General features: G+C 44.9%; 1 protein-coding gene across 4 annotated transcripts; it reads right to left on the bottom strand.

Moving 5' to 3' along the window:
• Window positions 1-295: 295 nt before the first annotated feature.
• On the bottom strand, window positions 296-24400 carry COPS7B (COP9 signalosome subunit 7B). Of its 4 annotated transcripts, none has more exons than XM_019739812.3 (8): window positions 24115-24381; window positions 19977-20252; window positions 18339-18516; window positions 15176-15251; window positions 12596-12684; window positions 10698-10900; window positions 8695-8800; window positions 296-1508 (listed from the first exon to the last, which is right to left on the bottom strand). In XM_019739812.3, the coding sequence occupies exons 3-8, from the start codon at window positions 18498-18500 to the stop codon at window positions 1350-1352; spliced, it is 795 nt and encodes a 264-aa protein (XP_019595371.1). In that variant the 5' UTR covers window positions 18501-18516; window positions 19977-20252; window positions 24115-24381; the 3' UTR covers window positions 296-1349. The 4 variants fall into 4 exon arrangements, with proteins under 4 accessions (XP_019595371.1, XP_019595369.1, XP_019595372.1 ...); XM_019739810.3 differs by having other exon boundaries at window positions 19977-20222; XM_019739813.3 differs by lacking the exon at window positions 19977-20252 and having other exon boundaries at window positions 24115-24387.
• Between the last annotated feature and the right edge of the window lie 20 nt (window positions 24401-24420).

Genomic DNA, 24420 nt, shown 5'->3' with positions numbered 1-24420 from the left:
AAATCCACTGTCACAAGGGCACCGAAACAGCATCCCACTCCCTGAACCGCCCTCACCCCAGCCCCCCCAGCTCCACCAGCCAGGTGACCCTGCACTCCACAGTTACATAAATTAAATCTACACTTTTATTTTTTCTTCTAAAATGTGCTTTTTCCCTCAATGAACTTTAATCTGTCCAGACCTCCACCTCCCCTTAAAAAAACAAAACTAAACACGCACACATACACACACGCCACCTTCCAACCAGGTGAAAAATCCCTGGCGATTAGTCTATAACAAATATTGACACAAGGGGGAAAAAAAGCATGTTGAAATGTATTAGAATCAGAACCTGTACAAAAAAAAAATTAAAATATAACCTGAAACTGTTCAAGTTCAGAAAGGCTAGTCAAGTCCTTTTCTCTTGCCAGGAGAATGCCATCATCAGAGGGCTCTGGGTCATCAGTGCGGGGAGGGAGGGAGAGAAACAGACCGAGGCAGCAACAGGTCCTTCCCCAGAGAGAGGGGCCGCAGCACCACCATCCCCACCACAGATGCAGCCGGGAGGAATTAAAGATCGTGGGAGAGCAAGTGTTGGCAGACGGCCCCAGGGGGCAGCTGGAGCCTTCACACCGAAAACCAGTCTGAGCAGCCGGAGGCAGCGGAGAACACCAAGCTGGAAGAAGGTTCTGCCACGGGCAGGCCCACAGCACCTCCATTGGTGCTGATCCCAGACGTTAGCCAGCCCAGGGCTCCTAACTACTGAGAGATTGGAGCTGGGCTTAAGAGGCTGAAAACCCGCAGGTTTAGTAAACATAGCCCAGCATCACATCCCTCTGTGGCCTGATCAGAGCTGCCGACAAGGGACAAGGCAGAAGAGGGAAAACACAGCATTCTGCTGCTTGGCTAGAGACTGCCTGCACCATTGTGGGTACTGTGGTACACGGGCTGGACGAGGAGCGCCCCGAATCACTCAGGGGAGCCTCCTTGGCAGTCATCCCTGTGGGCCAGTTAAAGCTGACTCCGGCAATAAGCAGCCTGACAAAATGACATGGAGCAAAAGAACTAGGAGGGCGACAAGCCCTTCAACAGAGACAAGAACCTCCCGGAGGGAAGCTGGGCAGTGTCTGACCCTGTTGGGATGGCATCAGTGGAGCCCCTGAGTCTGAAGGGAACTGGGGACAGGAGGGAGTGGGCAAGGGCAGGGAGTTAACGGTTCTTCTGGAACAGTACCAAGAGGGTGGGGCGGTGCTGGTGAGGGGATGGGCAGGTCTGGAACTCACTGAAGGTAGAGAGGGGAGTGAACGGGCCCTTGGTGTCCCCTCCCCACCTGACCCAGGCCTGGTGAGTGCCAGCTGCCCCCGCCGGCCCTAGTGGCGGCTGGAGACCAGACCTTTCACTTTGGACATCTTCTTGGTGGGCTGCCTCTGCTCGGCGTGAGGGGGGCACTCCCGTTCAGCCAACTGCTGCTCCATCTCCTGAGCCGAGGAAGATGCGGTGGCTTTGAGTGTCTTCTTGATGTTGGTAACCTGAAGGGAGACATAGAATTGGTGTGCCCAGCCTGTACGCACTCGAAACCCACGGCACTCATTCTCATCAGAATGGGGGCCACCCAGGGAAGAAGCCAGAACCCTCTGTGAGAAAATCAGAAATTATTTTCAGAAACCCAGATGAGAAGAAAGAAGCAGGGGCTATTCACGGAGTAGCTACGTGGAAATGAGTCAAGCAAAAAAAAAGTGGAACTAACGCTTGCTTGGTTGAAAAGAGGGGAAAAGCCAAGCAGCTTCATTTGGCAGAGAAGTGAAAGAAAGCAGTGCTTAAAATGGCCTTAGGAAAAGAAAGGTAACCAAGGACTCCATGCTCAGCTAACTACTGTTGTTCACATATGAAACCAAATATTTTCACAAGCACTCTGGGAATACAGCTCCAGAAGCCCTTCTTGAATAAACAAGTAGACAATGAACTTCAGCCAACTAAGTGACAAACGATAAAAATGCAGTAAAACCTGGTAAAATGCGACCACACTCCTGTTTTCAGAATACCTTTCTGCACTTAACAGAGTAGCTCAAATATACTGGGGGTGCCCAAAACATGTATACATTCTAAAAGATGTTATCTATGTATTACTTTTCGAAGTTGAATTGAATTACGGTAGCAACGTGTAGTTTGATGTTCACTCAAAAGATGGCGTTAATCAAATGAATGCTAGCGTCATTCATTGTATTTTGATTTTAATACAGTTTTTTCCTTTCTTAAAATGTGTATACATTTTTTTGGCACCCTCTGTATTTAAGCAACTCCTGAAAATTTTCCCAGTCAGAACACATACGCTCTGTAACACCTGTGTATTATTCAGGTACGAATGTTCTACAATCTTTAAATTAGCTCCCAGTTTGTTTTCCTCATTACAGAGCTCCCACAACCACCTTGGCGTACTTTTGTGAACATCTGTGAAGAACATATTCCTGGAAGTGAGCTTTCCAGATCAAAGGGGTTGCACATTTTACAGTTTAATAACTGTTGCTATGTTGCGTTCAGAAAAGGGACTGTACCAACTTCGTGCCTGTTTATATACACCGTCCACAACCAGCTCTAATGGCTCTCTGATGCCTTTGCCCTTTTAGCTGGCTGAGAGAAGAGAAAAGCAAAAGAGGAAGCATTAGCTCTTTTTTTTTTAAGTCATTTCTCCTTCCATCACCATATATTTGATCCCGTTTACCCTTATCTACGACCTCCCTCACCGCTTACCCTCTGGTAACCACTAAACTATTGTCTGTGTCTATGAGCTTTTGTTTCTTTCTTTGTTTGGCTTGTTCCTTTGTTGCTTGCAATTATATGGTTCCCGACTTTTTCTGTCTGACTTATTTTGCTCAGCATAATAATCTCAAGATCCATCCACGTTGTCGTAAATGGCACTATTTCATCTTTTCTTATGGCAGAATAGTATTCCATATATACCACAGCTTCTTTATCCAATCATCTATCAAGGACACTTTGGTTGTTTCCGTGTCTTGGCCACCATAAATAAAGCTGCAATGAACATCGGAGTACATATATCTTTACAGATATATACTTTCAGATTTTTTTGGTAGGTACCCAGGAGAGGGATTGTTGGATCATATGGTAATTATATTCTTAATTTTCTGAGGAACCTCCACACTGCCTTCCATGGCAGCTGCAGTTTTATTTTAATCATTAGAATGAAGAGGAGGCTGGTCCAGGCAAGGTAGTGTATGTGTGTTGGTGAGAAAGTAAAGGAGCGTCCATGTTCTCTGGGAAGAAGGCTTGGTTTTCTACAGAGTGAGAAGGGAGTTGTCAGGGTCCGAAGTTCTCAACAGCCAGTCTCAGGAGCGTGAGTAAGAGACAGCACTGTGAGAGTGAGACAGAAATTAAGTTCCTGGAGGAGACATCATCTGCAGGACGAGCCTTGACTCGATTGTAGGTCATTTTTCACTCTGGTTTTTTGTTGTTTTGAGAGTCGGAACATCCATGTTCCAAACTGCTGTCGCCTCAACCAACACTGTAACTTTTCTGAAAGGAGCACAGGGGATTGTGGACTGAATACAAGGGGGCAGCCTACATCAAGTCAGGGTTTATCCAGTGTCCTGCCAGACCAAGAAGTGCCACCTCGGTGCCCTAGGCATCCCCGTAGGGGCTCACTGCTGCCTTGGTAGCTCTTGTTCAGTAGTTACTTGGTGACAAAGTAAGTGAAAAATTTGGAGCAAGTGGATGGCTTGCCACTCTTTCTCTTATAAAACAGACATTTGTTTTTATTTCAAGGTGTATTTTGATGGCCTGGGAGGAGAGATTAAGAAATGTGATTTCTCAGTTATCACTGCTTTATAAAACACATGTTTATAAAAACATTCCAAGAGTTCTCCAATTTGACATGCTTTCTAAGTATTCTGAGGAAAATTAATTAAAATCTTAATAAGAGGTCACAGCTTGACAAGTTTATTTCTTTGCATGTCAGTTACCTTTGATTTCCAATGTATTAAAAGATACTACAACTTAAAAATATACATTAAGACAATGAAAAAAAACAAGATTCATGCCCTATTTTCAGTACCTGTGATGCACTGTCTGAGATAATTCAATTTAAGGTTTCCCCAAAAGCTGACAAAATTTTATCTAAATAAAACATTAGAAAACTAACATGTTTTCAATACAAGGCCTGTATTTCCAAAAATGGTATCTTCCCAAGCAAATGATTACCTTTTCCATTTAGCAAAAAACAGCTTATTAAAAATAAACACAAAAGTATAATTTCTTGAATATCATTCATCTTGGTTGATAAACACCATTTGACCTTATTTCCTCTAGTCCTTTATAATTTTTGCTAAACAATCAGCTTATACTATAAAGTTTTCTATATCAATTATTTCATTTAATATACTGAGGAACAGAGTGAAGACATAAAATGGGATCACTACAGTCAACCTGCTAAATTTTAGGAAGTTGAGGCCTGAGGAAATGATTCTATTCTTATTTTAATTAGCCTGGGAACTTGACCTTTTGAACTTTCCAGTCCTGCTCCAATGTCTGGATAGACATCAGACCTCCAGATAACCCTCTGACTACCCCCTGAAAGACTGAGGAAGAATGGTCACGTATCCAGACCATCTGATATCCATTGTCCAGACGACTGGTCATCGACAGGATTACCATCTTGGACCAATACGGAAGCTAAGAATGCAGGACCCATTCTTCTCAAGAATGTACTTTTTCCCCAATAAATAAATTTAAAAAAAAGAACATACTTTTTACTGTAAGAACCCTCAGCTTTTCTTCCTGGAAACACTCTGGGTATTGCCGAGTTGCGTTTCTGGTTTGCAAACCCTAAGGTCCTTGAATAAATCTTTATCATTTATTTCTAGCCAAAGCCTCCAGACTCTTTTTGAGTTCATTCGACAGTATCTAAGATTTACTGACAAATAGTCTCATAATCCCTACGTGAATAAGAAAAAAGTATTTAATCAATCCCCAAATAATGATTCTATTTTTGATCCTTTGCACCTGTGTTTCTATAGACTATGTCATTACAAGCCTAGCAGAAATTACCTGACATTTCTCTTTTGATAGTGACCTCAGGTGACTTGGGCTAGCTTTGGAGTCAGAGTTTTGGTGGCTAAGCTGAGAGGCCAGTTCCTGACCTGCCAGCCTGAGACGCAGACTCGTGGCACATACACCCCACTGTGGCACATACACCCCACTTGCCAAGGCAGCTCTTCCTTCCTAGCCTCGCAACAGCCGACTTGCAAGAGCTGGGTAGGTGTAAACATGCGTCGGCCTCGTACAACAACCTCTTGAAGTCTAATTCCTCTTTCAGAGAGCCATCCGTCAAATGATGACAATTACACCCCCCCACACACACACAGACTTGTCCTCTTTGGCCTAAATGTCCCAGTCCCTTCCAAATTTCTTCCTGAGTGGCCTGGCTGGCTGGCCACCCCATTCCATTACCCTAGATGACCTGGAGTTTGTCAACACATGGGCCTCAGGAGTTTTCAGGTGCACCTGCTGACAAACCTGCAGCCTCGCTCTCAGAGACCTTTTTCAGGCAGAAGGAGTGAGAAGAGCTCCCCAGATAGGAAAACTCTGAGTTGCAGGGTAAAACAAAGGTGGACAACAGCAAGTAGAGGCCGCAGTTGGAAAAGTGGTAGAAAGAAAAGGAGAGCTGGCAGACAGAGAGAGAGAGAATGCCTCTCCAGGAGGCACACTTTGGGTGCACTCTGACTTAACTCCTGGGGGGTTTCTACCTCACAGGAAACAGAGCTGACTTTGTCCAATTAGCTTTCTTACCTGCATGCCTGGAACAAAGCCTACTTTGTGAATGTAGTGATAGCTATATATTAACACCCATAGAACATCAGACACAGGCACACTCAAATATAAAGAAAAATATGCTCCAAAATCAAATATAAACGAGGTGCTTTGTGCTTGCACTCCTCCAGAGTGCTTGCTCAGAGATAATGAAACAGGTAGTAAACGTTATTGTTCTGTCTCCCCCAGATTTGCTGGAATTACTTTCTTTTACTTTATTTTATCTTATTGGGGAATATTGGGGAACAATAGTTTCTCCAGGGCCCATCAGCTCCAAGTATTTGTCCTTCAATCTAGTTGTGGAGGGCGCAGCTCAGCTCCAAGTCCAGTCACTGTTTCCAATCTTTAGTTGCAGGGGGCACAGCCCACCATCCCATGTGGGAATTGAACCGGCAACCTTGTTGTTGAGAGCTCGTGCTCTAACTAACTGAACCATCCAGCCGCCCCTACAGAAGCTCAGCGGCAGCTCATTGACTTCAATCTAGTTGTGGAGGGCGCAGCTCACTGGCCCATGTGGGAATCGAACCAGCAAACCTGTTGTTCAGAGCTCATGCTCTGACCAACTGAGCCATCCATCCACCCGGTTTGCTGGAATTATAACTAATTCATATATTATTTCTGTGAAAGGCTAAGAGGAGAGAATATTCTTAGGTAATATGTGATGGAGCTGACTTCATTAAGACAGAAGGCTCCTGAAGCTACGACTCACCAAAAGAAACCTGCTGTTATAAGATTTGGAGGGGGAGGCATCAAGTTTTTCTCTTTGAGAACAAGCAGTCTAATTTAAGGACAAATAAAGAAAAGATCAACTCAGTTGAGAAAACGGCTAAAAATGTTTATGTCAAGGGTAACAGAAGCATAAATACAAGCAGAATATGATAGAATTATACTTTTGTTCTTTGGAGATTTCTTTTCAAGTCAACAAATATTCAGTGAGCCTTTGCTGGGGGTGACCCTACACCTGGCAGCCTGCTCATACATTTACTGAACAGAAAAAGTGCCAAGGCTCCACGCTTTCACCACGCTCCCTCTCTTCACACTGGTCTGTTCCACATATTCTAGAAGATTATTAAGTCGCTAGATTGTTTTCATCCGTGGTGGTGGCGACCTTAAGCCTTTTCCTTGCATTTCTTTCTCAAACTTAATCAAACCCTTACTGCCCCCTGGTGGCAGCCTCAGGCTCTGCCAGCTGGGGTATCCACAGCCGTGTTTTCCCACAGAGGGCCACTGACGACAAATCCACAGGTGCTGACTGTCTTTTTAAAAAATAATTACAAAGTGCACACTGTTGTCTAAGTATTGGTCGTGCCTCAACATTAGGCAAGTGTCTAAAATACCTCTGCTCACACCCACCTTCTTTCGTCAGATGCCATTCATCACGGAAATAAACTCGAACCATTCGAAACTATACTAGTGTCATTCGTCTTTGCTAACCTCCACAATCCCAGCCCACCCCACCCCTACCACACACCTGGCACCAGTCCGGGCGCGATGGGGCAGCCAGCAGTGATCAGGCTCCTCCCAGACGACCGACCCGGGTAAAGACAGTTTGTGTCACACAGGCTACTCCACATCAGATGCGCGCGTTTCACCTCCAAGCCTCATTTGCTCCCAGGGTTTGATTTACAGGGAAGAATCAATGGAGAGGATGGAGTAATCAGCCCTCCTTACTTTATTCAGACACCAATCCCAGGTCAGAGAAGAGGCCACAATATTCCAGAACGGGGTTAAACAGCTTAGTAGAGAAGCAGCAGGCTTATTTTCCTACTTGTATTTGTCTTTGGCTGATAAATTAAATGTGGTTCATACTTCTTTAGCTAGAAGTTGGGTTAAAAATTAATGATGGACTGGGCATCCACAGAGTAAGCATATATGCACAGAGGGGAGTGTGTGTGTATCCCAAATAAATTCGCTCTGGTGCATGAAAAGCAGAGTTCAGCAGTCCACTGACCCACTTTAAATTGTGCCAGAAATATTCAGCTCAACATCTGAGCAACTCCTATGGGTAAACATGGGACAAGGAGCTGGTCTTACAAAGACAAAAAAACACAGCTTTTATTTGCAAGGAGTACAAGGAGTAGCGGGAATCTTCCAATTTCACAAATCCCCCCTTGAAAGGCACATCTACTTATTTCTAACACCTCATTCTGCCACACTCCTGGACACCTGATTTACAAAACATTAAATACCATCAACACTTCAAGCCCTGTCACACTAGAAAAGGACTTCCGATGATAACATTTTGATCTTGAGGGCTCCAGACAGATTCTGAGGTCACGCCACAGGTGTCCGGGCTACAGGCACCCAAACAAATGCCTATTAACTCAAAGGCTGGAGCCTGTCCCTCCAAGAGGCTGCAAGTGTCCTGAACAACCAGATGTCACTAAAACCACAATCACTTTTATCTTCACTTGCATTTCATCCACCAAAGTGTTTCCCTTTCTTCTTTTTAAAGGTTATAAATATATGTACAGTTTAGAGAAGAACAGAATGAGCGCTGTACCTACCACACAGTGTAGGAAGCACAGCGGTACCCGGGCCTTGAAGCCCCATCTCAACTGCGCCCTCCCTCCACCGTGCCTGGTAACCCCCATCCACCTGTCCATCTTTAAGGGACACCCCCAAACTCGTTCCTTTTGCTCTTCAGCTGCAACGTGCATGTCGAATGAGGAATCACAACATTCTCTGCTTTCGAAGTCTCTCGCCCTCTGGCCCCCAGGAATCAGAGAGGAGACAGGGGCACCAAGAGCAGGGACCTATGACATACACCTCGACCCCGGCACCTGGCCCAGTGCCTCTGTGTTAGTGACGGCTTGTTTCATCTACACCAAGACTCACGAGACAAAGGAAGAAATGGCCAGCAGGAGCAGGGAGCAAAGCCCCCTTCCTTACCTCTGCCTCCACCTGCTGCTGCGTCCGGCTGTGGTCCTCCTTGTACTGGTTGGCTCTCAGAACTTGCTGCTCAATGCCGAGCAGGACTGCCTCACAGCCATCACACCTACGAAGGACACAACCAACCCTGAGCTGCAGAAAGGCCTGGGGGCTCTCCTCCAGCCCCCGAGTCTCCCTCCCCACCCCCTACGGGGTCTTCATATACCGCCCCCTCTGCCAGGGCTTTCGCCCCTTCACTGCCTCCAAAAGACGGCCATTTCTGAACAGGTAACACAGGGCATGTGGAGACAAACAGGGAGGAAGAGGGGTGGTTTCTCAGAATACAGCTTTCATCTCCAATTGTTGTATCCCACGGGAAAGTTTCACACAATTTGAAACTAAAGGAACTAGGAGACTTTATAGGTGGCACTGATTAACCACTGTTCTCAAGAGAGAAAATTCCTTTCTTTTTTTTTTTTTTTTTTTTAAATTCCTTTCTAAAAGCGTCCTAGTTTGGAGATTGCCCCCTTTCTCGGGAGTTTAAGTTACTTCCTAATTATCACTCCCTCCCCTCATTTTATTTTCCTCACTTTTTATTTTGAAAATGTTTAAACCTAAAGAAGGTGGAAAGAATAGTACAATGAATACACACATACCCTCCTCTTAAGATTCAATAGCGTGAACATTTCCCGGTGTTTGTATACCACGCTATATCCCAATTTTGTTCCAAATCTAAGGCCTAAACACAAGGTTTAAGAATCTGTTCTAGTAAACATCCTAGATGGGGGATAAGATGGCACCCCTGGGTGGAAACATGTCGGGGCTAAAAACAGGAAGCCAGACTTGGACGTGAAAACTGTCGGGCCATCTCAAAAATGGCCTAAGAGCCAACTTTGGTAGGATCAGAAAGACATCCTAATGGTATGCCAGACCATTTTCATATTAGGGGTGTTTTCTACATTTGTTTCCCATTTATTCTGATTTAACAGTTCTACAATCTTTTGAAAGCTCCCAACCTCTGCTTGTATCAGAGGTTGTAAAGGGAAGGTGTTTGGGGCCACACCTGGGCTAGAATTTGGGGTGAGGGCTGGGGTACAATAGCAGCTGAAGTGAGAGAAACTGTGGGTGTGGGGGGGGGCGGGGAGGGAGGGATATTAGAGGGATATTAGACCCCAGGGGGTCAGAGCAGGATCTCTGGACATACTCCTCTGGGGGGTAAGGAAATAACTGCCCTCCCCTTCTACACAAAGCTGCCTGCTCTGCTTCCTGACCTGCAACACACCATGAGTCTGCCCGGGAACACTCTCACCTCCAATCACACTCTAATCCTGGCCCCCTTCAAAACTCAGCTAACACCTCTTCTCTCACTAAGCCCATCTGGCTTTACAAGCCCCAAATCATTTATATAACTTTGTAACAAACCTTTGCTGAACCTTCAACAGCTCTGGCAAACATCAAATTCTAGTAAAATAAGAGCACAGGCAAATGTCCCACTTTTTATACACCAGAGTATAGTTACCAAATATTCTGTGTGTGAGTCTGCGTTCCAACTTAGCATAACCCACTCCTTATCTTCACTATCCCTCACCCTGTTTTGCGAACACCGGCCCAGTATGTTACTGACGCTGACTGGCCAGGGTTCTCTTACCCAAAGAATCTTACCAACACCACCTTCCTGAGCTTGGTCAAACTCTGAAGCTGAGTTTGCAAGGCACGCGATCAGTGTCACACAGCTAGGCTTCAGAAGCTCCACCTGCCAACTCTGGGCATTCTACAGCTCGCTATTAAAAGCCCCCCAGCTGCTCTAGGACAGGAACTAGTTTATATCCATGGCACTAGGAAGCCTGAAATGGTTTCCGTTGCCACACGGCTATGTCACAAATGCAGCCCGCCACTCTGTGGCTTACTGTCCCAGGGCCCCAGCTCCCAGGCAGCCCCAGCTAATACCTGAGACCACACTTCCCCATCCAGAGGCTAGCTCTCCCCCTCCCTAAAGGGAAGAGACCCGCCTCTCTCAGCCTCACCATTCGTGCAAGGTCTTGACAATATTGTTGATGTCCTTCTTCCGGATGTCCCGGCCAATGCAGAAATCCACTTCCAGCAGCTGGTTTCGCTGGTCCAGCTTGCCCTGGATGATGTCAGTGTAGACAGCTTCGATGATGAGGTCTTCCAGTTCCCGGAGATTCCGCATCTCCAGGTCTCTCAGCAGCACGGAGTAGGGGATACACTGCAGATAGGCCACGTGATGTTTACAAAAACCATTGGCAAATATTAAAGAAATGCAGGTATTACCCACGTAGACAACAGCTGCCTCATGACTCTGGGGAACGCAGTCTAGTGATAATTATTAGTATCTATGGCAACAAGAGCTGTGAGACCTGTGGGATTCAAACAAGACCCACAGCATCTAGGAATGCTTTCTCTGAGATTCTCTACCTCCTGGACTTTGCCCAGTCTTCAGCTTTCCTGCTCTAAAGCAAACTCTTAGAGACCCTAAGAAGACTCTATATGCTACTCTGCTGCCTTCTGGAAGCTTGCAGACTTTGCATAAAATGCAAAGTCATCACAAAATTCCAAACAATCTCAGACACTGGCGAGTAGAACTGGCTGCTTGCCCAGCAGAGCACAAGCAAAAAAACTTGTGGGCTGACACATACACCTACATGTGTCCAGTTAGTACGGCCAGCTCAGAGGTCATCTTGAAGTTTACAGTTGTTGCCTCGGACTCTTGCAACCTATGTCAGTTCGCAACAACAAACCCTTATTGGGCTATACCAACATCGTGCATGACTCCCAGACAATTGGCTGCCTAAACAACCCATTTTCTGCAAATCCTCTGACACATCACTATTTGTTTGGAAATTAACACAGCAATCAAATGCAGCAACAGACAGGAAGAAATGCATACAGAGAAGAGAGTAACAGCAAACACACCTAGAGGGGTATTCTACGACTAAAGGTCTGAAAACCAGGGGTGGTAGGTGGGCTTAAAATGACAGGTTGCAGAAATAAGGAAAAAAGTTACTCCTACTCTGCTACACTTGAGAAGTCCCTGATCAGAACCAAAAAAAAAGGTCAGTCCTCATTTCCTAATGAAACAGGCCTCCCACCTGAAATGCCACGCTGAAATGTGTGATTAGACTTCAGCAACTGAAATGATGCAGGAAGAAATACACATCTCTCAAGCTCAATCACAGAAGGGAAATGCAAATAGCGAACTCTCAAAGACACAGCCCCATAAAAACTTAGACACATGGGCTGGGATTAGGCAGAGAGCTAAAATCAACTGTAAATGAACCAAATCTGGACTTCTTTGTTAATGACTAGGAGCTGCTGGTTGCAAGGCTCCCTCTTAGTTGAGTGGGGCAGAGAAGTCAGAGATACAGTCGAGTGGCATCTTACAGCAGGTCAGGGTCTAAAGCTAGCATATAAGGCAAAAATTCTGATGAGTATAAAAACCTTGATAATCCCCAGAGGAAAGCAGCGTATTAAAAGTCTACTTCTCAGTAAGTCCAACATAGCAAGTTTTTCCTCCAGCATTAGCACAGTTCACTGCACACTGAACAACAGGTGAAGTGGTTAGCTTTGCCTTGAGATGTCCCACTGTTTGAAAAATGTGTATTTGAATGGAGCAGTCTCCTTTTAGAATGGCAAAATGCTCCTGCCATGTGAGGCACCATGGCATGCCAGAACTGAGACCCACTGATTCACAATCACTCCTGGGCATACTTTTCCTAAATGGGATGGTGTGTAATTGTCAACACTATGTTAATTACCTTTTTCCTCTTTTGTCCTTTGCCAAGCAAATTTTGTGCGTTTATGATGTGACTCTACGGGTGTGTAGCTGGGAATTCCCGCCATGATGCCAACGAGAGACCTGCCTTGAGGTGAGGAGGAGACAGGAAAGGGTTCGGGACTGTACCTTCATTCTCGACGCCAAGCTCACGATGGTGAGGTGTTTCAGCTTGTTCTGCTGAGCTGTGCTCAGTTCTGGCAGGCTCTCCTTGTTGGCTGCTCAGTCCCACCCACCACAAAAATCAAGACACAAGATCAAATTAGGATTTCTTTATGGAATGAGTACACCAATTCCCCACACTAAATCTACTGCTGAAATACTCTCATGATTGCCTTTATTCATTAGGCAAACATTCCACGAGCACCTCCTGTCTTCTTTGGAAGACATGTGCTTCCCAAGAAGACTCAGTCTCTACACAGAAGGAACTTAATCTCCTGCAAAGCCAGGCATGAATGCACAGACTGATATGACAATTATCTTAATGGAATGCTATTTGTGCCCTTTGCAACATTCAATCAAGTTCAACACGCCATCACTGAGCATCTGTTATGTGCAAGGCACTGTCCTAAATGATTCAGGTGCAGAAATAAGACGGGCCTCGTCAGGGCTACTGCATTACACAGCTCCAGGGCCACCAACCGCCAGGAGTTATACGCAACTCAGTGGCCCTGGACTTGTCCTCAGTCTTACAATCAGATGTCTCAACAGCTACAAGTGAGAGACAGAATTACCAGCAGAAAGTACAAACTACCAGAAGAGAGCAAAAGGATGAGGGGGAGGGAGAGAGAAAGGGAGAGGGGAAGAGAGAGAGGGAGAGAGAGTGAGGAAGGGAGGCAAGGGGAAACGGGGAGAAAGAGAGCCTGTGAGCCAATCACATTGGGAAGGTACAGGAACAAAAGAGTTATGTTGTTTGAGACGAGCCTTGAAGGATGGGCAGAATTTTAGACCTAGCAATGATGGTAGCAGCAGCAATGGCAGCAGCCAGCCGCAGGTAGCACACATGGCCAGCTTTGCTTAACGTAGACACACACAGGTCCACACGCACATATACACATCCAGTCAGTCCTCACAACAGTCCCACGAGATAGATTCTGAATGCTTTCAATTCCTTATCTGTCATCCTGATTTTTATCCCTTGAGCCTGGTGCTAAAGCTCCTCTGGTGGCAATCCTGACCTGAATTGAGGCGGGCTTTTGATCCTACTTGTTGCAAACATTCATTTGTTTTGATGCAAAATTATGAATGTGTTTGACTGCAGGTGCTGCCCACATCCCTCCCGGGTGTTAATAAAAAGATATGTGCATCGTATTACCCTTTTAAAGTCCCCCAAACTCTAAATTCTGGAACATCTAGCCAATGGACCTGGCTCATTACAGATAAGGAAACAGAAGATTACTTAATTTGCCAAAGGACACAACGGGTAGAAGTGGAGCTAGACTAGAATGTAGGCAGTTTGGTTCCAGAGTCTGTGCAATGCTGTCTCTTTAGTGAGCAGGGAAACAGAGGACGCACTCATTGGAACAAAGCGAAGGTCAGAAAAAACTGGCAAATTGTCCAGTCTGACAGCAGCAAAGAGTAAGTAGACGTGACCAGGAAGACAGTGATTCAGAGGGGAAGGTCGGGGATACAGTAATAGGGACAGCCCTGAGTCACACCACTAGAATAAACTACGTACCAGCCCTTGTTGTGCCGCTAAAGTACACCAGGGAAGCAGACAAAAATGGCTTGGGTGGAAGGCAAGTTAGCATTAGGACATGCATTCCCCTCCTTCCTGATACTCATGATTCTAGTTTAAAATGACTCACATGACCTACAACAGAGAATGGGCTAAGGAGGTTATGGAGCATTAGGTTATGGAATATTAAAAATGATCACACAAAAAATGAGTAGCTAAGGTCAGGTGCCCCGTGTCTATGTGACTGATCTCCAGTCTGGACACGAAGGCTCAGGTGAGCTTCCCTGGTTGGCAATGCTTTGTACATGTTGTCACATTGCTTCTGGGGAAATGAGCACCGCTACGTGCTTCCACTGGGAGAAGATAGCTGGAAGCTTGCACTTGGTTTCTCCGGGACTCTGTCCTATGCACCTTTTATCTTTACTGACTTTAATCTGTATTCTTTTGCTGTAATAAACTGTAATTAGGTATGTGGGGGGGGGGGGGGAATGATCACACAGACTTAAAACATGGGTAAGTGCCTATGAAATAAGTGAAAAAAGATTTTAAATTATACCCATCATGTAACTGCACCTACATAACAGAACACCCACGCCGAGGAGGAAAAGTCCAGCACCATAACGCTAACAGCCGTTTAACACGAGTGACTTTTTCCCCCTAGTTTCCAAATTTTCTTCCATACAGTAGTGGTATTATTTTGCTAATATTGAAAATGCTTAAACACTTTACAAGGGGGGTTCCGACATGTCACAACGTCAAGTGTTCCACAAACACCAGACTTCAAGAGTAACAAGGGCTGTACTTACAGATGAGCATAAACATAGCCCCGTTTTACCCACCGGGACATAAAAGGTGGGAGGGCAAGTCCTCATGTGAAGCACCTACAGAGCACAGTAAAACGGGACACAGCCAGATGGAGAAGGTCCCACCCCAGGCCTTATCTCCCAACCCCAGGGACCCTCGTGGAGGCAGCACATCCACACAGAGGGACATAACGAGGAAAAGTCCTTGCAAGATCTTAACCAACTCACCTATGTAATCCGGGTATGTTCCATAGGCAAACAGGTTCAGCAACTGCAAATAAGCCGCGTTAGCTCCTTCTGCAAGCTGAGGAGGAAAAGAAACAGTTCACAGGCCAAGCTGTCTGCCAGGCACTGCAGGGTCCAACCATGGGGCAGATGATCAAGCGCCACACATAGTTCTGGACTGTTTATTAGTTGGTCTCTTCCAACACTTTCATTGTTTGGAGGGAAAATTAAAGCCCCCAACTTACTTTTTCTGTCTCCGGAACACATGTTTTACACTCCACACAGCCTGCCCAAGTAACTGCTTCTGCCTCATACACACAAAGCAGAAGTACTAGAAGCAGTTCACGTTTTCTGAGGATTCCCTTGCCATTAAAACGAACACTGGAACAGCCGGTCTACACACCAGCTTGGCAGGTACAGCACGAGCCACTCACTATCAACCCTAACTGAACAAAGCGTAGCTTGGTTCCGAGTTTCAGGACTGTATATGGACTGAGCGCTGGGAGAGACCATCAGAGTGGAAGATGTGACAGAAGAGCCAGGTTGGGACAGGAAACCAAGGTATCAGGCTACCCCAAATAAAAACTTCCTTAAAATTTTTCTTATTCGTCACTGATGCTGGCAGCAAAGAGCCATCTGCAGAAGAAAAATGAGATACTGTTCTGCCTGGAACTGCTCTGCTCTGTTGTCAGTTACCTTAACTGAGTGTTTCTTTTACCCACAAATATGTACCTGTTACTCTTCCAATTTACCAAACTCAGTCAAGTCTAAACAGGAATACCCAAGTTATTCTGTGGACACCAGCGGTAATACTACTCAATTTTAACCATCTTTTTAAAAAACATTCCAGGAACTACATCCATAATTTCAGACCACTGAAAAGCAACTAGCGTATTCCCAACTTACACATGGAAAAAACAAAACTGTGGAGAGAGAAAGTGATTTGCTAAGCACCCCAATGAGAACTCTGGCACCCTAACATCCAAGCCTACCTTCTCAGGTTTATCAAGAACCTCCTGAGGTCCTGAATCAGAGGTGAAAGACACCATACAATGTAGCCTCCACTTTTCATTACAAAACTAGCTGTAACAGACTATTTTCTCTAGAGCAGATACTCCAAAACTTTTGCCACTGGCCCAAATCAATAAGGTCTTTCTGCCTTTAATTTTCATCTATCTCCTTTTAGCATCTTTCATAATTACAAAACTAGTTGGCATATTCATTCAGGCTTTTCCTAAACCTGAAGGAACATATTACCCCTTGGTCATCTCTTCTATTGAAAAATGACTAGCTATCACGCCATGAAAAGACATAAGAAATTTAAATGCATATTACTAAGTAAAAAAGTCAATCTAAAAAAAGCTACATATTGTATGATTCCAACTATATAACATAATGGAAAAGTCAAAACTATGAAGATAGTAAAAAGATCAATGGTGCCAGGGGTTGGGGCAGGTGATGAACAGGCAGAACACCGAGGATTTTTAGGGCAGTGAAACTACTCTGCATGATACTGTGACGGTGGGTATATGTCATTACACATTTGTCCAAACTCACAGAAAGTACTACACCAAGACTGAATCCTAATGTAAACCATGGACTTTGGGTGATAATGAAGTGTCAATGTAGATTCCACTCTGGTGGGGGATATTAGTAATGGGTGAGAGCAGGGCGTATATGGGAAATCTCTGTACCTTTCCCTCACTTTTGCTGTGAATCTAAAACTGCTCTAAAAAATAGAGTCTGTAAACAAAAAGAAAAAAGAACCCAGTTCTCTTAAATTTTCCTCACAGGATTCCTTTTCCATTTCTGGTAAATTAAATTTTGACTGAAAGCCTACTGTGTGTCAGGCTACATGTATTAAGCTCTAAGGAAACAATAGTGAGCACAAAAGAGTATACAATCTAGCAAGCAACACTGACATTAAATAAAAATCCACAATTAAAACTACAAGTGGCTCTTTCCACCTCTGGCTGCTGCAGGGAGCGGAGAGGACGCCATGTCCACACGTCTGCAACGGATGATTATGGGGAACCATTCATCTCCTGATCAAGAGGAATATGCAGATGGACAGCAGCAAGCCCAGTAATCTGAAGGCCTGTGACCCCTCCTACAATGGGTTGATTCACCACAAAGCTGGAGCCAGCAGCCAACAGCAAAGGTGTCCTAATGAAGTGAAGAACTGGCCAACAAAAGCCCACCCCCTCCTCTGTGTGGACCACCAGCAACAAGAACGCCCAAGCCCCCCACAGCAGCATCGTGCACATGATTCACGAGAACAAGTACCGCCCAGACCTGAGATGGCAGCCACCTGCAGAGTCAGCACCTCCTGGGCAACTAGAAAGAAGCTGTGATGCTGAACAGGAAGACAACCCACCTCACCAAGACCTCCTGAACACAACCCCAGGGTAATAAAGAGGTCGCCAGACTTTTCTATTTATCTCTCTCAATCAATAAATATAAAAGAACCAATCAATCAATAGTTGGCCCTCCATATCTGCAGGTTTCGCATCTGCGGATTCAACCAATGATAGATCAAAAATATATGGAGGGAAAAAAAATCCCAGAAAGTTCCAATAAGCAAAATTTGAATTAGCCACACACCAAGCACGATGCTGAATCCACGTGAATGAAGTGAGAGAGGCACATCCTGCCATAGCCATACACAAATATCGATCACATGCAAATACTGAGCATCAGACGGGGGTCAATCCCCCATGGATAACAAGGGAAGACTGTATTAAAGTATCCCAAGCAAGAAGCAGAGGTTGAAAACTAGAGGTTCCTTTATATCTCATTATTCCACCTGGTCATTCTTCACTGGATCATCTCATTTTGAAGGCACAACAAAGGTTCTGTTAAACATCCTGTGTAAGTGTAAGTCCATGTTTATACTCTACTTCCCTGACTTATTAGGTTCAATTGGGGTTTTTGCCCCATCTTTCAAATTATTAGCCACTAATCTAATTTTACCCCAAGTTCAGATAAAAATATTGACTAGAAGGAGTCCTTGCTTTCTTCCCCAGTCCTGCCAATTCCCACCCCTCCCTCAACAGGGCACCTCACAAGTCCACAACGGTTCAGCACTGAAATTCTTGGGAAACCTTCCTTCAAAGGAAGGCTGAGAACAAAGAAGACAGAGAAATTGTTTAGAAACTGCTCTTACCTCCTGCACATTGGCCAGCTCCAGCAATTCTCCAAAGACATACACTCCAGGAGCCTCCAAGACTTGGCTTATGAGAGCAGTGAGGGCTGAGCCACTAGTACCTTTGGCTAGTAAAATAAACTGTTCCAGGAGGTTACTTGAGGGTTTCTGTTCACCTGCCATTCTCTGGCCTTGAGATCTGTGCAAAAGAAAAGTGTTTCCATCATTCTCCTTTGCAAAATCTACGCTTATTTAACGCTGGATCTGACCTCAGAATAATTTTATAGTATTAAAAAAAAAAAAAGTTTGATTCCAGATGCTACAACCACTTTGTGAAATGAATACGATTCACCTGAACTAAAGATTTTGTCCTTATTCTGAGGTTTGAAAAACACTTAGTAAAAGCCACTTCATCCCCATCTGGCCCTCTCCCAAAACAGCACATTCTAAGCCCTTAAATCTAACCAGGACCTAGAGAAACACACAGGAGTTTCTCATTAGCTGTTTTCTAGGCTCTAGTTAAGAAACAGAGAATCCTGCCCATACACAGAGGCGGCAAATACAAGCAAAAGCAATCAGTTACAGCTTCAAGTGTGTCATTAGATTCCCAACTGCAGCCAGGTATAGATAAGAAAATCCCTCTATTTGACCTCCTATTGGTACGTGACATTTTACCAAACATGAATTCAGAATTTGTATGAGACCTCAAGAAAACAATAAAAAGACATGAGAAAACAACAAAGATATTGTTTTGCTGCCCTGAAGACATTAGGGACGAGAGTCCCTGAACTGTATAAACTAATCGCATGCTGAGTGGATTCGAGCATACACACTGCATACCTACTGTCCAGGAGTCCTGTACAAGAAAAGGTTACTCCTCCAAGAGTGATAGGTATTGTGGCAGTATGACAAAATGAAAGAGAAGAGGTATGGTAAGCTGAAGCAGATAATTCAAAGTATAGTTTGGTGCAAAATACACAGAGTTTTCCTGTGGAGGCAGGTATACCGCAGCTTTCACAGTATTAGAGAAACAAGAATGTTGCCTCACTTAGGGTTACCTAAGAAGGTCTTGTTGGAAACAGAAAAAGTACTAGGGAGTAAAGGTTGCTAAGTAGGGAAGTGGGGGAGTGGTGATGGTTCCGGGAGAAGGAATGAAAACCTCCCTTCCAAGCAGACAAGTGTGAAGCTATTGAATGGAAGCTATTGAATGGAGAGGGATTAGAGAAATGGACAGAAACTTTGATCCCTCAAACAAATCTTGGTCTACGGAGCAAAGCCCGTGGGGGCAAAGAGGTAAGGAGGCGCTGATAACAGCTTTCTTCTGGAGTGGGAGGGCCCGAGGAGGAGGGTAGAGACACAGGGGAGATGGATTCCCATCGCGGAGGGGCGCTATTTTGATGGAAAGCAGAGGGGCAAAGAGGCAGCCTTTGGTGGTGGGGAAGCCAGAGCAGCCGCGGTGCAGGAGCTGAGATTCTCAGGCTGGGGTGGATTTCAGGGCGGTGTGCTCCAGGCAGGGCCGCCGGTGCTGAGTGAGTGACTGCGGGGCGCACTCCCCGGGGCGGGGGCGGCGTGGCCGCGGGCTTTCCCGGAGGCGGAGGCGAAGCCCGACAAACCCGACGAGCCCGGCGCGCCAGGTACCGCCTTGTCGCTGATCCCTACCTCTTCTCGCCGCCCCTCTATGTTCTTGGTCGCTGTCTCGGCCTCCCGGCGCCTGCCCGCAGGTTGTCAAGCGTCCATGATCGGTCCGGCGTCCGACGCTTTTCTACCTCCGCGGACCCGTCGCCTTTGCCTCTCCCCTGGAAGCCTCCGGCCGCTGCACGAGAGTTCCGCCCACACTAGGTTCCCCCCATTGCGTTCGCAGTCTCCAGTCGGGGGCCGGGCCAGGGGGAAAGGATCTGCGACGGACTGTAGCACAAGAATAGGGTGGGCAGAGGCCTAAGAAAAGGAATGCAGCTAAGGTGGTGCTGGGCCCATCACCATCCTGGACGTGAACTCCACCCCTGTGGTGCTTTACCCCCGGGAGCTTCCTGTGGCACTGTGGCTATCCTGGGGTATGAAGACAATGTGATGCCTAATAACTACTATTTATTGAGCGTTTTTCCATGTGCCAGGTGCTGTGCGCTGTGTCGTTCAATTCTCATAATAACTCTATGGCCTGTAATATTATTCCCATTTTTTCGGGTGAATTAACCAAGCCTAAAAATCCAAAAGTGGCAAAGTCCAATTTGGAATCCAGGCTAACTGAAGCCAAAGACCATGTTCTTGACCTCTATTCAGAAAAAAAAATGTTTTAAAATAGAAAGCGATTGGTTAAGTCAACAATGCCTCTGTGACCAAAATGACATTCGTGACTGCTTTTGGGACTTACCAACTCCCCTGGAAGATGGCTAAGGAATGCTACTTAACTGAACACTTAAGCTGGTTCCTTTAAAGTACAGTATACACCACAAAAGGTCTTAAAGCCTTTTGTGCTTTAGAGTGCAGAAATCAGACAGGACAGATGCAAAGGAGCCAAACACCAACCCATTCATTTATTCAAAAATTTCATTAGCATCTATTATGTTCTAGAAGGTTATATGAAGATAAGACAAGGTTCTTGCCCTGAAAAAACTTCAATGTATTACGTGCTATGAGAGACAACATTTTGGAAGCAGAGTATGCTGCGGAAGAAAAAACAGGCATCTTTCAGGCAAAGGGGGAAAGACTGGGGGTAGTGACCATAGTCAGAGGCTTGCACTATGCAGCATATACTGATGCAGAAAAGAAAACCAGAAAGGCGGGAACCAGTGTTCAGGGGTGAGAAATGAGGGATATAGACCTGGAGTCAGGTCATTCGGGTTCTTAGAAACCTCAGGGCTGGCACTATACCCAGTAAATACCTAAATACTGCAAAGTTCCTACCTAAGAGTGCTCACAAGCCCCTGGGAGAGACGGGCCTGTGTGGCTATGACAGACAGTTGCCACAGGCACCTAGTACTCTGGACTGTGCCCTAGGCAGAGGTGATTTAAGACAGGCTTCTGGGGATGGGGCTTGAGTTGAGCCTGGAAGAATGAGCAAGCAAATCCCAATGGATCTAAGCCATGTAAAGGAGTTTTTATTTTATCTTAAGGACTCTGGGGAGCCATTTAGGGTTTTAAGCTATATGAAGAGGCATGAATAATTGCCATTTTAGAATGATCATACTAGCTGCTATAGGAATGGATTGGATGTGGAGAAAACTGGAGCAGGGAAACTTCAAGGGATTTGAAACTTCAAGTCAAGGGAAACATGACTTGATATATTCCAGATAAAAGATTGTGAGATCTTGAACAAAGGTAGTGTAAAAGAAGGGAAGTTGTTGGAGACATTTATACCATAGAAGCTATCAAACATGGTGACCAGTTGAAAGCAGAGAAAGGGAAGGAGAATATAACCCAGGATTCTGGCTGGGGAGGGCAGAGCTGTCTGGAGGTGGTAAGTGAACAGAGCTGCGGAAGAGGAGGGGCAAATTTGGTGGTGGAAGGAAGACAACTAAGTTCTGTTTGAGTTCATAAATATTCCAGCAGTGCCTCCACTTCCTCCAGAACAATGTCCAGCCTCCAAGGCTGCAGCTGAAGCCCTTCGCATATGCCTCCCGCCTACCCTCCCAGCTTTGTCTTGTCTCATTCTTTTTTACAGCCCAAACTCCAGGCCTTCCCATGCCCAACACAACTTACACCGTCCCCAACTCATAGCAGGGCCTCAAGCTTGCTCTGTCTTTTTTGCAAATCTCTTCCCTCGTATTTCCCTGTCAAAATCCTACGAACCCTATATTTATTGAACTCTATGCAAAAAGTACTAATCATAAAAGAAAACACTGAACTGTTGCACTAGAATTAGGAATTTCTGTGTATCAAAAGACACCAACCAGTAAGGAGAGTGAAAAGGCAAGCCACAGACTTGGAAAAGATATTTGCAGGCATATATCGAACAAAGAACTCCATATCTAGACTATGCATAAAGAACCACAAATTATTAAGAAAACAGCCCAATATAAAGTAAACAAAAGACTTGAACAAGTACTTCACAAAAGAGGACATCCAAATAGGCAATACACATACGGAAAGGAGCCCAACACCAGGGACAATGTAAATAAAAACTATTCATAATGAGAGGCCACATTTCGCCAAAATGGCTAAAATTAAAAGACTGACAAACACCACCTGGTATTGACAAAGATAAAAGTCCATTAGAACTCTGTTACACTGCTGGTGAGGGTGAAAATTGGTCAACACACTTGGAAAACTGGAAATATCTACTATTGCTGATCGTATGACCACCATACAAGCCAGCAACTTCTCTCCTAGAAATTAGTGCACAAATCCTAGAAATGAGTGCACAAATCCACAGAAAGAAACATAAGCATGCTCATTGCAGCCTTGTTAATTATAGCCAAAAACTGATAACTGATAACCTAAATGCCCATCAACAGAACAGATAAATAGTATTACACACATACAATGGAATACTAAGCAATTAAAAGAAAGGAAAAAAAACAAGCTACTGTTATATACAACACGGATAAATCTCACAAAAATATTGATGAATGAAAAAAGCCAGATTCATACCGTACATACTGTATGATTACATTATATGAAATTCAAGAACAGACAAAACTGTTCTGTGGTAAAAGAAGTCAGAAGAGTGGTTATCGAGATAGGAGGATGCAGAGCTAATCAGGAAGGGGCACAAAGCGTGCTGGAAATGTTCATATCTTGATTTGGGGGTGGTGACACAGGTGTACATATATGCAAAAATCGTGCCCTTACTGTATGTTATACCTTATTAACAAACAAAAAAATCTAAAGATAAAAATTTTTAACAGAGAAAAAAAATCCTACCCATCCTTCAAGATCAAATGACACCTCTTCTATCAAGTTATGCCAGGTGGAATAAATCTCCCCATCAGAGTCTCTAACATTCTGATGTCTTTTCCTTTTTGCCATTTATCACAGTCCATCTTGAATTTCAGTAGAGTCTCCTCATTTCCCTAACTAGATGGTTATCTTCCTGGTGGCAGTGACCATGTCTTTCACCTTTTACTGACAGAGAGCCTGGCAAATAAGGAAAGCTGAAAAGCTGTTTGTTGAATTACATGGAAGGAAAAATTGGGTGGATGCCCATATGGGTGAAAGGGGGACAGGAAGAGGAAGGAAAGCCTAAGAAAAGAAATAGGAGATCTCTAATAGAGGAAACGTTAGCTTACACTACAATCTTACCTAGTTCCTGAAATCTCATTTAATGTCACCTTGAGCAACAAAGAACGAATCAAAACATCAAGTCCTACCCACGCTGAAGATAAACAAACATCACACTTGCAGGAAACCACCAAATAAATGCTTACCTAACCTCTGGGTGTTTCAACCTGATGGGGAAATTTCACCAAGGAGAATAATAATCACATAGCCATGCTGCTAAAAATATCGCCAGTTTAGTGTGCAAAGAGCCCAGATTGCGGGTCAGGAGACTTAGGGCTGAATTCTAACTCTGCCCCAACTTACTGTGACCCGTGGACAATCTCTTCGCCTCTTTGGGCCTCAGTTTCCTCAGATGTAAAACAACAAGGGTTGGATTAGCAAATTCTCTCAAGTCCCTTTCTGTATTGATATTCTGGGTATACAATCGCTTTCTCTCCCTGCCCAACGCAGCACAACAGGAAACCCCCGCAAAATACGTAAAAGGCGCCCCAGACCAACAAACAAGCATGATTTGAAGGAGTCATTTTGTTATATTATCTTTCATGGTTTAATCAGTTTTGTTTGTGTTTTGGAGCCTTACCATGATTTGCAGGAGATTTCTGAGTTCCATGTAAACAGAAGTTTCCTCTCTGTAGGCTGTCATCTTCTTTGAGAGTGAAGAGGGTCTTCACGCCTGGTTTCAACTCTCGAGATTCAGAAACCACCAAACCTGAGCGAGGGTTTATGAATTTGCGCACACTGCGCGGCACACTGGAGTCGAAGTTAGAGGACTATGATGCCAGGAATGCTGGGATTTGTAGTCCTCGAGACTCTGTTGCGCTCTGGGATCTGTGGTTCCCGCGATCGCCCATGGAATGCTGGGAAATGTAGTCTCTGCCACATCGCT

The sequence above is a fragment of the Rhinolophus sinicus genome, chromosome 17, assembly GCF_057876585.1.
Source record: "Rhinolophus sinicus isolate RSI-liver-muscle chromosome 17, RSI-T2T, whole genome shotgun sequence".
NCBI classification, from domain to species: domain Eukaryota; kingdom Metazoa; phylum Chordata; class Mammalia; order Chiroptera; family Rhinolophidae; genus Rhinolophus; species Rhinolophus sinicus.
Note: the sequence above shows the minus strand (reverse complement) of the source record. Positions and strands in the feature narration are given on the sequence as shown.